Source organism: Dermacentor albipictus, chromosome 1 (assembly GCF_038994185.2).
Source record: "Dermacentor albipictus isolate Rhodes 1998 colony chromosome 1, USDA_Dalb.pri_finalv2, whole genome shotgun sequence".
Classification (NCBI taxonomy): domain Eukaryota; kingdom Metazoa; phylum Arthropoda; class Arachnida; order Ixodida; family Ixodidae; genus Dermacentor; species Dermacentor albipictus.
The window spans coordinates 513,328,524-513,342,453 of record NC_091821.1 but is presented as its reverse complement, the minus strand read 5'-3'; the positions used below and the strand labels follow the sequence as shown (position 1 = coordinate 513,342,453).

The 13,930-nt window shown below is 47.0% G+C and overlaps 1 protein-coding gene across 4 annotated transcripts in view; it reads left to right on the top strand.

The window, feature by feature from the left end:
- The first annotated feature begins 2,262 nt into the window (after nucleotides 1-2,262).
- LOC135905991 (motile sperm domain-containing protein 1-like) overlaps nucleotides 2,263-13,930 on the top strand; it is a 153,849-nt gene continuing 142,181 nt past the window's right edge. Inside the window, exon 1 of one of the 4 annotated variants that reach the window (XM_065437142.1) lies at nucleotides 2,263-2,332. In XM_065437142.1, coding sequence (XP_065293214.1) covers nucleotides 2,290-2,332 — 43 coding nt within the window. In that variant the 5' untranslated portion in view covers nucleotides 2,263-2,289. Of the gene's footprint in view, nucleotides 2,333-3,173; nucleotides 3,450-3,496; nucleotides 3,700-13,930 lie in introns of those variants that run through there. The other 3 variants (XM_065437144.1, XM_065437141.1, XM_065437143.2) reach the window with 3 other exon arrangements.

Below are 13,930 nucleotides of genomic sequence, written 5' to 3'. Positions count from 1 at the left end.
GCCGTAAGCGGGCTAGCCGAGCAAGGACGGTCCGTTAAGAAGCTGCCACCTGCATAGAGTTTGAATAAAGATCGCCCCCGAGGGCTCTGTGGTCGCTGCGCATGCGTGAAGGTAAGAAAGGAGGACAAATTGATTTTACCAAATGTGACGTCACATTGTTGTTTGTTTTTGCTTTTATGAAATAACTACTCTCGAACTCAGACGGCATAGCTCGCTTCTCGTTCGCGCGCGTACCGTATTAAGATGCTTCAAGTTGCGGACACTGCAGTGGGCCAGGGCATTGGCCAGGGCTTGATGACGATTTAGGCACCACTGGCCTCCTTGAAGCCCTTGGGTTCAGAGGGAGCAGTGGTAAAGCAAACATGTCCACAATAGACATTAGTAAGAGGCGACTAGAGGATTGGTGGAAGAAAAGTAGGGAAACGACAAAAGACGGGTTCGCAATAGGGGATCAGAAAATTTGGGCGTGGTAGTTCATAGTGTTTTTTTTTGTGTCTTTTTTCATTGTTTAACCTAGGTAAAATATTAGGCAGTATAGTAGCAAAAGCTTGGTGGCGCAACCCATCCCTCCGTTCCAAAGGGGACGCTCGTAACATCCATCCATCCATGACCTTTGTTGCCCAGTTGCCGTCTCGCACCGATAAAATCGGCGGTGCGCCGGGGGCAATCCCAGCAAGCACTGCGGGACGCGCGGTCGCACAGCCGACTGCACAACTGCAGACGCTCTGGCCCGATAGCTTGCTGCGGTTGCAACGGAGTTGGCGGAGTTAGCTAGTGGAGATGTCGGCAATGAGAAAGGAAGCGCTAGTAGTTGCCGCAATCAATGAGCTTTCTTCAAGTTTGTCTGACAGCGAAGACAACGTACATGCTGATCGACCTCGTCCAAAAACAATGTGGTGAAGAGCGACCGAAAGTGGACAGGTTCGTTGAACTGGTCGTCAGGAACGGGTCGTCAGGATTAATTATAATATCCATTGGTGTTTGCTTGCAACCAGGTATGTCGGAGCACGCCGTTTGACAAAGTTCGAGCGCTTGCCGCGGATGCTCAGCACCTGCAAACAACAAAATGTGTGCGCGCGTGTGTTCGCGCACGTTTTGCACGCCAGGGGTAAAGTGGCGCTGCATGCAAGCACCCTGCACGGCATACACTCTTAAAACGGTTGCACCCTTTGGGGTGTATATTTGTCCCACAACAATAATCGTCATCTCCCTTGCTTGCATTTCCTTTCCTGAAAACTCGGCGCTCGCTACTTTCCTGTCGAGAATGCTGCGTCACACTGATAACGCGCATGCCGTTCGTGACTGGGAAGTACCGGGCTCGCAGCGTTAAAGAAAGGAAATGCGGGCAACACGGATGACAATTATTGTTGTGGGACAAGATACGCCCCAAAGGGTGTAAATTTTTCTTAGAGTGTACACTCTTAAAACGGTTGCACCCTTTGGGGTGTATATTTGTCCCACAACAATAATCGTCATCTGCCTTGCTTGCGTTTCCTTTACTGAAAACTCGGCGCTCGCTACTTTCCTGTCGAGAATGCTGCGTCACACTGATAAGGCGCATGCCGTTCGTGACTGGGAAGTACCGGGCTCGCAGCGTTAAAGAAAGGAAACGCGGGCAGCACGGATGGCGATTATTGTTGTGGGACAAGATACGCCCCAAAGGGTGTAAACTTTTCTAAGAGTGTAGGGTTACTATACCTGCACGGGGTGCAGTTTGTCCTCGATGTTGACCCTAGCTCCGCAGTGCGCTTCGTTTTGGGGAAACCCTGGGGCAAGGTGATCGAGGACGCTATTAGAGTGTAGCTTTACCGCAGCAAGCACATATGATTCTTCCTTCTTATATCTTGCTTTATAGGTGCGTGTTCTAAGGCATCCCGATCTCGCTTCGAAAAGTAATGAGCTTCCCTTTGAGTTATCATAAATGGTTAACGTTTCTTTCCTGATTTCGCTTTTTCCTTTTAAGTACTTACTCATGGCAGGTTTCTTTTCCATACCTGCCACCTATGAGATTATTTCAGCCTCTCTGGCTATCTGCTTGACCTTCTTTGTTGCTGTGTTGCCCACCCTACAGGCCGCATATGGGCCGCATACTCGTGCATACTTGCTGGCATAGAGAAACTCTATGCTTGCTGGTAAGCTTCCTAGTTCTTTTCGTCCACTGTGAATCAATGTTTTTCCTGTACACATATCTGAAGATACCTGATCTACAGAAACGCCATCTCGCGTCCGCCCCGCTAAGTTCCATGCGCTGCCGCTGCTCATTTTCGTACCACTGCGGAAGGTACAGTCATGTGGTACTATGGAGGAAGGAAACTGAGAGGCCCTACTCGTGGTGAGAAACTCTATGCCCTACCCCCTCTGCGCGCTAGGAGAAAATGTGGAGAAAATGACGTAGTAATTCTTTTTTGGCCTTTTTTTGCTGATTTTTTATTTCTTTGCTGTAACAGCCACGCCTTTCGGGCCACAATGGCGGCTTTGTTATTGTTCTGTGCGCTCACACGTGTTGCTCCGTAGGTTTCGTACTGTGGCAAAGGCGCCGTGCGGGCAGGTTTGCTTTGGTCTCCGTGTTTTGTTGCGCTGCGTTATCTGGACTGCGCTCTACACTCTTAAAGCGGTTGCACCCTTTGGGGTGTATATTTGTCCCACAACAATAATCGTCATCTGCCTTGCTTGCGTTTCCTTTCCTGAAAACTCGGCGCTCGCTACTTTCCTGTCGAGAATGCTGCGTCACACTGATAAGGCGCATGCCGTTCGTGACTGGAAAGTACCGTGCTCGCAGCGTTAAAGAAAGCGCGGGCAGCGCGGATGACGATTATCGTTGTGGGACAAGATACGCCCCAAAGGGTGTAAATTTTTCTAAGAGTGTACCTGATGTTGCTGTGGCCATGCGGGATAGGAGGAACTAAAGTTCGTGAAATGAACGCCATTGCAACGCTGTTGTACGCAATGTACCGCGCCATGGCAACGGTCGAAGGCATATCCGCGGGAAATGTTTCCTTCTTATGCGGAATCATGCTTACACGCTAAACGATTGCTTAGTATTGCTGCGGAGCGCGCGCGGCCGAGCAGTACGTTTGCGCGCAGTGCGCGCGTGGTCTCGCAAGAAGTGTAAACAAGAGAGGAGAGCTAGCCCGATAGGCGGAGCAACGCCATGAACAACGCCAACTTCCGGCTTCACTTTAGCTTCGCAAAGAGTGACGTCAGGGCCTCTCCTCAGTTGTGTGGTACATTACCTTCTCTCAAGTGAACCGCTCGTTTATTCTATGGGCTCGTGTGTTTGAGTGCTGGTCGGGTCAGCGGCTGAGGCTCTGAGCGCCGTCGACGATGGTGAGTGTCCCGCGCGTGCCTGCCACTGCTCTGCGGTACGCGCCCAGCGGTCGGCGGCGACCGCTGTGATTTCGGCATGGCACAGCGCGTCGGCATCTGGCAGACCATTGTGAAGGAGCCCGGTGAGGGACAGCTGTTTCCAAACTGGCCTTGTCACGCGGCTTTGGGTGCTGCGAGAGTTGCAGCGTGCGCGTGGTGAAGTTGAACCCGCCTTTGATCAGGGAACGGGGAATATGACGGCCGATCGGTCTTCCTGCTTTCGTAAAGAGCACCATCCTCGGTATCGTGCTTCCCGAGTGATGACTTATCGCATTTGATGACAGCGCGACGGTGGTCCAATACATTGTGTCCGCGCGATCATGTGTGCCTGCGGTGAGTTTCTCTTCGTTAGCGGGTACAGCGCTTTTATTTTTTTCACTTGTTCTTGCGACAAAGCAATGTCATGCTTGTCGTGGTGGCGAACGGCGCATCTTTTCAGGTCGGGTTTTTATGCGTGTGAATGGCTGGATTCCTCAGCCGAAAGTTAGCAGCACAACGGTTGTCTCGCTTCCTGGCTTTTCAAGGACTCGCCTGTGCAGCCTTTATGAGCCAAATATTTTACGTACTAATGCGCTGCCAATCTTAATGAAGTTTTTAAACCGAGAGAAAGTAATACTGGTGGCCCTAAGCACGCAGTGACAGGGATAGACGAAATTCCTGTTTGATTTGATGATTGGATGCAAAAATAAAGGAACAGAATCCACGTGGAAAGTGACCCAGATGAAATCGTCAAATCAGCCGTGGCGAAAATGATAAGCAACACCAAATAATGTTTTATCATTACTATATCGTTTATGCAGCAGCCGAAATGTTGGAGCTTCGGACACAGGCCATGGGTAATACTGCGGGGCACTTGAATAGGTGATCATTAATTGCGTATGAATATTTAGAAAGATATGGCCTCAAATGTTCAAGCCGAATATTTCCTTGAAAGAAAAAAAAAAGAAGATACGGGATCACACAACTTAAGTGCTAAAGTACGAAGTTCATTAAAACAAACAAAAAAGAAAAGTTCACTTATATGGGTATAATAAATCTGAGAGCCAGAGGAAAACCCACCACGGTGGCTCGTGCACTGGCACGGTGACATTATCGATGGATGGATTGGTGGGTGGATGTTATGAGCATCCCCTTTGAAACGGGATGGACAGTGGGTTGTGCCACCACGCTCTTGCTATTATACTGCCTGATGTCCTACTTGGGTTAAAAAAGAAAAAGAAAACCACATGATGAATTCCGATAACCAAATTTTCTGACTCCCTATTGTGAACTTTGCTTTTGCACGTCTCCACTTTTTGTCGTTTCCCTACTTCCACCAATCTTCCAGTCGCCTCTCACTAATCTCTGTTGTGGACATGTTTACTTTCCCCCTTCTCTTAATGCTGAACCCAAGGGCTTCAAGGAGGCCAGGGGTGCCTAAGTTAACCGCTGAGCAGATATTATCACATTCTAATAAAACATGCTCCATCACTTTCCTAGCTTTACCGCAGCAAGCACATGCTTCTTCTTCCTTATATTTCGCTTTATAAGTGTGTGCTCTAAGGCATCCTGGTCTCGCTCAAAAAGTAATGAGCTTCCTTTTGAGTTATTATAAATTGTTTCTTTCCCGATTTCGTTTTTTTCCTCTTAAGTAGTTACTCATGGCAGGTTTCTTTTCCATTGCCCCCACACACGAGATAATTTCAGCATCTCTGAGTTTCTGCTTGACATTCTTTGTTGTTGTGCTGCTCACTTTACAGGCCACATGCTTGCTGGTAAGCTTCCTTGTTCTTTTCCTCCACTGTGAATCATTGTTTTTCCTGTACAAATACCTCAACTCTCCCCACGCATTTACTTTCTTCCATATCCCTCAGTCGTTTTTTATAATTAATTTTACTGTGAGCATCCCTCACTTCAAAACTTGTTGAGCCCATATCACACTGCGCAGCTTCATTTGTAGACTTTCCGTGAGCGCCCAATATGAGGCGTCCCACTGAGCTTTGGTTGTCATCGAGTCCAGTTTGTACTCCTGATTTCAAGCAAACAACCACATTTCCAAATGGAAGTCCTGGAACCATTACATCTTTCTACATACCCTGGAGCACCTCGTACCTATTGTATCCCCGAGCATTCTGTGTTGCATTATGGCTGCATTTCTCTTCCCCTTTACTGTTATTGTTCTTTCCTCTTTTTCCATATATGTATTGCCTTCGTTTATCCATGCACCAAGGTATTCATATTCTTTTACCCGAGGTATTTCATGGCCATGTATTGTCACTGTCTGTTCACAGTTTCCATTGAATACCATAACACCTGATTTTTTAACGGTAAAATTCAAACCTAAATTCTTGCCTTGCTGTCCACAGATATTAGCCAGAGGTTGCAAATCACTTTGCATGTTAGCTAGCAACACAGCGTTTTTAGCATAAAACGAACCTGGAAGTTGCTGTTCTACTACTGTACCTGCCTGTTTGTATGAGAGATTGAACCTAATATTACTTCCTTCTAGCACCTTCTTCATCCTCACTATTGTTCTGCAACAAGCAGTGCCCGCTGCGGCAGATTTTGGCACATTCCGGTTGGGGCCTTCCAGGTGTACAGACTAAATGGCAATGGAGAGGGAGCACAAGACGACGCTTTAGTGTCGTCGTGTGCTCTGAGAGAACTATCTGAACATTGGTTGTGAGTGCTGCCTGTGCACTGTAATGGCATCCACAATGAGGGAAAAAAAAAATGTCAATGTGCCATTGTCGCATGTATATCGTATATAACCGAAAAATATGTGGCACATATGATTAGCGGAGGCGTGCTTATAAGCAAGTGCCATATTTACTATTTCAAGTGCACATTTCCAGTTCTTTGTTATTTATCAGCACAACAAAAAATGATGCACAGTGCAAGGTCCAAACAGAATCACAGAATATTGCACATCATGCAAATGTGCTGCAATGACACCAATTTGTGTTAGCTGCAGAAGTGATGCAGAAGGTGGTGGTACCAGCAGGCAAAACAGCTGGTGCAGGAATGTGCAATAATTTTTCTGATAGCAACTGCCAATATTTCCAAAGAATGGGCCTTACATGAAAACGTTATGTGTACGTAACAACTTCTTATGTGCCAGTCAATGGCATTTAAGTAAGCATTGAGGTAGATTCTTCAAGCGGGAAAGTCAAATTGACGAAGGACACAATGCATTGATGTGTCTCAGACTCGGTGCTGCAGAGTTAAATTGAACTGTCGCTAATTAAAGGATTAGTTGCATCATAAGACATCTAAAATGAGCTATTTCACTATCACAAAGAAACACTGCCAATTTTAATAGCAAATGGAAACAAGATCTATCAAGATATGTTGACGCTAAACTCCACAAAGTAAAAGTCATAGTTGGCTCAGTAAACAGGAAATGCGTTGTATCAGTAAGTCCCTTTGGCTTATTTATTTATGGTCTACTTGTTTGTGTAATTTCTGCAGTTGAGTTGCAGTTCTGCAGTTGAACTGGTGCAGGCTATGAAGACAGGTTTGGGGCATAAGCTGCTCACAGTGGCTTGACAACATGCAAACGCCTCCCAAGTGTAAATGCAAACATGTGCATTGGCAGCTTTGACCAAGTGCTGCCGCTTGTGACAACATCAGTCGTTCATGTGGCATATTTGTGTGCTTGCAAGCTACTGCTCGCTGCGCATGTGCAGAGATAGCGTGTGCTTGTATAGGCACCTGAGTATCGTTGTGTGTTCTCTTCTTGTTGTTGAGTTGAGGCATGTGGTTTGATAATAAAGTATCTTCTAACCCGTGCCTGGTATCAAGCCACGTGACAACAAGGGCAGTATTCACGCCAGGTTTCTAGGATGTCCACTACAACGAGGCCAAACGGAAGCATGGCGATGTGAAGTGACCGGGGTTCCAAACGGAGGACGGAAACTTTGAGGTGTAACTGGAGTGGTTCGAAGTATTTGCTGCGACCAACAGCACAGCCGAAGACGAGAGGCTCCCAGACTTTTTAATGGCTATAGGTGAGGAGGCATACGTCAGGCTGCAGAACTTGCTGCTTCTTAAAACACCATCTGAGGTGTCATTCATGGAAGTCGTGGGTGTTCTGAAGAAGCATTATGCTCCTAAGTGCTCCCTAGTCACGGAATGGCATCGTTTTCACCAGCAAAAGCAAGAGCTGCATGAGACAGTCACAGATTTATTAGTCGAATTGAAGAAACTCGCTGCAACATGCGAATTCAGCACCTTTTTGACCAAAGCTCTGTGGGGCCAGCTCGTTGCTGGGCTACGTTGAGGGAGTATGGTGCAGGCTGTTGACAGTGCCAGACGACGAAGGGACATTCGGACACAGCATAGCAATAGCCATGGAAGCTGCGACACAGAACACGAAAGAAATGCTGCAACCCAACACTAAAGGAGCACCTTCAGAAACAGAAGACATCCAAACAGAACAAAGCACCAGCGAGAAAAATACCGACCAAGTCCAGCCTCACAAAAGCGAAGTGGTCAGCGAAAAAAAAAGACGAAAGAAATGTGTCATTGATGCGGAGGACAGCATTCACTCGAGTTGCCTATTACTGAACAGTACCTGTTATAAGTGTACAATAATAGGCCATGTTGCCAAAATGTGCAAATCTAAGCTTGTCCACAGTGTAGAGAATTAAGAGTGCGACAATGAACTACTCAATTTGTGTCACACGAACCACATAGAAAGCATGCACACCATTTTACTCTAGGTTCTGATAAATGGTAAAGTGATACCCATGGAACTTGACACGGGCGCAGCAGTGTCAATAATGTCAGAAGGAGAGTGTGTTAAACACTTTTGAAATGCCTCTTGCAGACAAGCAAATGTCAAATTAGCCATCTACAATGGCACGGCAGTCCATAAGGTAGGCGTCATAAATGTAAAGATGCAATACCAAGAACAATGCTTCCAACTGCCACTGGTCATAACGAAGCAAGAATGCCCACATTGTTTGGCTGATATCGGCTCTCTAAAATCAAAATAAATTGGCCTTAAGTCTTGTCTGTAAAGGCTTCAGATAAGAAGGCATCGCTTGCTGAGAAATTTCCCGGCATGTTTGAGTCGAGTTTTAGTACCATTAAAGGGTTCAAATGCAGCATTGAATTGAAGGTGTGCCGTGTATTTATGAAAGCGCGACCAATGCCATACGCTTTGCGTGAGCAAGTCGAGCAAGAATAGCTCAAGCTAGCAACAGATGGTGTCATACAGAGTCAGACACAGTACATGGGCAATCTGCTTGTTATTTTCCCAAAATAAAACAAACAGGAACTGTGATTATGTGGCGATTATGATGTCACAGCAAATCCAGCAATAAAAGTTGATTGCAATATCCCTTGCCACTGTCTGAAGATATGTTCGCAAACCTGCAGGGTGAAACAGTGTTTTCTATCATAGATCTCTTGAAAGTGTACTTGCAGCTTGAACTAAAACAAGCACAAGAACTGCTCACCATTAACAGCCAGTTAGCCCTGTTTAGCTTCTGTTGCTTGCCTTATGGTGTAGCATGCGCACCGGCTATTTTCCAAGCAGTGATGGACCAGATGTTATGCAGTATGCCAGGAACCGCCTGCTATTTAGATGATGTAGTCATTGCAGGTGAAAATTACAAGGAGTGCTACCACAGAGTGGAGCAAGTGCTTCGACGCCTAAGTGAACACGGCATAAAAGTGAACTCTAGGAAATTCACTTTCTTTCAGCAGTGACAAGATCGGCAAGAATGGCTTGCACTAAATGGCGGAAGAAGTAGAAGCCATTAGAAAAGCACCAAGCATGACCGAGCTGAAGGCCTTTTTGGGTTTGATTAACTACTATGGGAAATTATTGCCAAATTTCACCTCAGTCTTGGAACCATTGCACTAGCTTCAAAAAGAAACTAAATGGCACTGGTCATGGGAATGTGATGAGGCATTCAGCAGATACAAAGAAATGTTCACTGATAAGAGTGTGCTGCAACTCTATGATGTGAAAAAAGAAATTTCGATCACATGCAATGCATCTGATTATGGGTTGGGTGCTGTGCTATTGCACGTGGTGAATGGGGAGGAAAAGCCAGTTGCTTTTGTGTCACGGTCATTGTCTGTGTCCAACCGTAACTATGGGCAAATTGAAAAAGAAGCGCCTAGTATCGTGTTTGCTGTAAAAAAAATTTCACAAGTATCTCTACTGATGCGTCTTTGATATGATTACTTATCACCAGCCCTTGACAATTTTGTTTCATCCTAAATGGCTGGGCATTGCGGTGGCCACTGCAAGAGTGCATCGCTGGTTGACATTTTTGGCCAACTACAGCTGTAGAATCAAACACAAGCCAGGATTGGCTATCCAGCATGCCGATGCGTTGTCCTGCTTACCCCTACCCAACACAGACAGCAGTTCTGAGGAAATCTTTTACTTCTTGGCCCTAAATGACTTGGATGTCATTTAGGGCCAAATGACATCCAAGCATTTAGGATGTCAGCCAGGAAATGGGACGTGATGAAGTGCTGAGGGCTGTGCGTGACATGATTTGGCATGGATGGCCCAAAGCAGTGTCTGAGGAGCTAAAACCATTCTGGATACGCCAGTTGGACCTCTGTGTAGATGACAGGTGTGTTATGTGAACAAACAGAGCTGTAGTACCGGAGTCATTGCAAAATGGTCTTTAGCAATTGCTGCATGAACAGCACTTAGGAATAACCCAAATGAAAGCATTAGTGAGGTCCGTAGTATGGTGGTCTGGAATGGATGAGGCCTTCGAAAGCATTGTTCGCAAATGTGAAATGTGCCAGACTGTCCTCCCTGCAGTGCCACCCGTACCTTTGTCGCTGTGGCAAGTATCTTAAAATCCATGGGAACGAGTGCATTTAGATTTTGCCAGACAAAAGGGAAGACATTTCTTGCGTCTATCGACACGTAGTCCAAATGATTGGAAATTAAGATCATGAACGGAACAACCGCCTCGAAGACAGTTGAAGTCGTGCATTCTTGGTTCATGGTGCATGGTTTTCCCCTGGAGGTACTGATAGACAACGAGCTGCTGAGTTCAGAGACTTCCTGCAAGCTAATGGTGTGCGGCACACACTGATGCCACCATACCAATCGCAGTCTAACTGTGTGGCGGAGCGTGCAGTTCAGACAGCTAAGAAAGCACTGCTCAAACAGGCCCTAGAAGACGCAGAAAAGGGCACTAGTAGAACACTTCAACACAGAATAGATAACTTCGTATTCTGTTATCGAACAACGCCTCCCACTTTCACAGGAAGAACACCTGCTGAATTATTTGTACAAAGGAAGCTGAATTTGGACCTGATTGTTGCTACTGTGCCCAGATGTAAAAGATGCGATCAGCGCTAAGGCTGCCAAAATAAAAACATCTGCTGATATGCGCAGAGGTCCGCCGCGAGTGTTTGCTGTGGGTGATCGTGTACTAGTGCATGCTGTGTGTGGAGAAGTGGTGAACTGGTGGCCTGAAGAAGTGACGCGTGTAAAGTAGTCTTCAACATATCTAGTAAACATGTGAAGCAAAGTGTGGTTCGTGCACATGGGCCACCTACGAGCATCGAGCCAACGATATTGTCACGTGGTGGTGACGATCGAGGACACAGCTGCAAAACTGGGAAGGATGAAACTAGCAGTTTATTGAGCGAACCTGTGCCCACAAAAACAGGCTACACACAAAACTCAGCGAAAGCGGCGAACACAGACAGCAATCGTGCACATCTTCCAGAAAGTTCTACACCATTTGCATCGTGCATACACGAAGTCAGCTTAGAAAAGGTTCGGTGACACCAAGCAGTAAAAAGAACCGTCGATAACATTCAAGAAACTTCCGATACATGCAGGCGTGTTGTGCTGTGCGATAAAATTTTTAAGACGGTGAAAAGTGGTCACCCGGAAAAGACAAACAAGTACACCTGTCAATGCCCCTCTTTCAGAAAGCATCGTCCCGAAGCTGCAAACCAAACAGGGTAGCTAAAAACAAAAAGGACACATATTAAACAAAACCAAGAAGCAAATCCCAAAGTAACAAAGTAAAAGAAAAAGTCCAGTGTTCAGCTATGTAAGGTCCCAAAGTTCATTAGTGCTGGTAGAACGACTTAAGCCTCACAACAAGGACTATTTCAGTTCTTGAGCGGCGCTGCTGTGGTAGTAAAAGGCCGTCTGGCACGACCTCATAGTCGAGTGAGCCAATGCGCCAGATGATCTTGTCGGGTCCGAAATAGTGGCGTAATAGTTTCTCATGAGTCCTTGTCGGCATATTGGGGTCCAAACCGAAACATGGTCGCGAGGTTGGTACTCGACGTAGCATTGTCGAAGGTTATAGTGTGGGCTGTCGGTCCTCTGCTGGTTCTTGATGCGCAGGCGCACGAGCTGTCAGGCTTCTTCAGCGTGCTGGAAATATGTGGCGACATCTTTGTCGGTGATATGGGGCAGCATGGCATCGAGAGTCATCATATTCGTGCAGTAAGCCTGCTTGAACGGCGTGATCTGTGTTGTTTCATGCACCACCATGTTGTAAGCAAAGGTCACTTACGGCAGGACTGCATCCCATGTTTTGTGCTCGACGTCGACGTACATTGCTAGTGTGTCAGTGAGGGTTTTATTCAGACACTCCATAAGACCGTTGCTGCGGGTGGTAGGCAGTTGTCCTCCTGTGGCTTGTCTAGGTGTATTGCAGAATGGCTTGGGTTAGCCCTGCTGTAAAGACCATTCCTCTGTCGGTGATGAGCACTTCCGAGGCACCATGTCGCAGCAGAATGTTCTCGACGAAAAATTTTTCCACCTTGGCTGCGCTACCTTTCAGCAGGGCTTTAGTTTCAGCGAAGCGGGCGAGGTAGTCTGTCACCACGACGATCCACTTATTTCCGGATGTTGACGCAAGAAACTGTCCCAACAAATCCATCCTGATCTGCTGAAATGGTGACAAGGAGGCTTGATCGGCTGTAGTAGTCCTGCTGATCTTGTAGGGGGTGTCTTGCGTCGCTGATGGTCTCGGCATGTCTTGACGTAATGGGTGACGTCGGCGGTCAGGCACAGCCAGTAATACCTTTCCTGTATCCTCAATAGCGTTCAGGAGAATCTGAGGTGCCCAGCGGTTGAATCGTGTTGTGGGGCGTGCAGTACCTCTGGACGCAGCACTGGTGGAACAACAAGAAGGTAGTTGGTGAGGACTGTTGAGAAGTTCTTCATGAGTAGGTTGTTTTGAAGTGTGAATGAAGACAATCCGTGCTTAAACGACCTAGGGATAACATTGGTATTCCTTTCTAAATAGTCGATGAGGCCTTTTAGCTCCAGGTCTGCTCGTTGCTGTTCAGTGAAGTCTTCCATGCTTATTATTCCAACGAAGGCGTCGCCATCCTCGTCGTCGTGTGGCAGCGAGTCAGTGGGGGCGTGTGATAGGCATTGGGTATCAGAGTGTTTTCGTCCAGACTTGTAAATACAGTGATGTCGTATTCTTGCAGTCTGAGGCTCCACCGCGCCAGTCGTCCTGAAGGATCCTTTATATTCGCTAGCCAACACAACGCGTGATGGTCGCTGACGACTTTGAATGGCCTGCCATCAAGATAAGGGCGAAATTCAGCTGTAGCCCAAACGATGGCGTAGCATTCCTTTTCGGTTGTAGAATAGTTGCCTTCCGCTTTTGACAGCGACCGGCTAGCGTAAGCTATCACCTGTTCGACTCTGTTTCTCCTCTGGACTAGAACAGCACCGAGGCCTAGGCTACTGGCGTCAGTCTGGATTTCTGTATCGGCGTACTCGTCGAAGTGCGCAAGTGCCGGCGGCGACTGCATGCGTCGTTTCAGTTCTTCAAATGCGTTGGCCTGCGGCGTTTCTCACTTGAACTCAACATCACATATAGTTAGACATGTCAACGGCTCAGTGATGCGTGAAAAGTCCTTGACAAAGCGCCTGTAGTAGGTACACATGCCAAGGAATCCACGCACTGCCTTCTTGTCGATGGGTTGCGGGAACTGTGCGATGGCAGCTGTCTTTTTTGCAGGTCTGGACAGACACCAGATTTGCTGATTACGTGGCTTAGGAACAGAAGCTCATTGTAAGCAAAGCGGCATTTTTCCGGCTTCAGAATAAGCCCTGATGACTTGATGGCCTCTAGTACTATCGCAAGCCGCCTGAGGTGATCGTTGAAATTTCCGGCGAAGACGACGACGTCATCCAAGTAAACGAGACAGGTCTGCCACTTCAATCCTGCTAAAACTGTGTCCATCAGGTGCTGGAACGTTGCAGGTGCCGAGCACAGTCCGAATGGCATAACCTTGAACTCGTAGAGGCTGTCTGGGGTGATGAAGGCTGTCTTTTCACAATCTCTTTCGTCGACTTCTATTTGCCAATAGCCAGACTTGAGGTCCATCGACGAGAAGTATTTAGCGTTGCAGAGCCCATTTAATGCGTCGTCTATCTGTGGTAGGGGTTAAACATCCTTCTTTGTGATCTTGTTCAGTCGACAATAATCGACGCAGGAACATAAGGTTCTGTCCTTTTTCTTCACCAAGACAACAGGGGGTGCCCCTGGGCTTTTCCATGGCTGGATGATGTTGCGCAGCATTTCGTCGTCTTGTTGCCTAGCTTCAC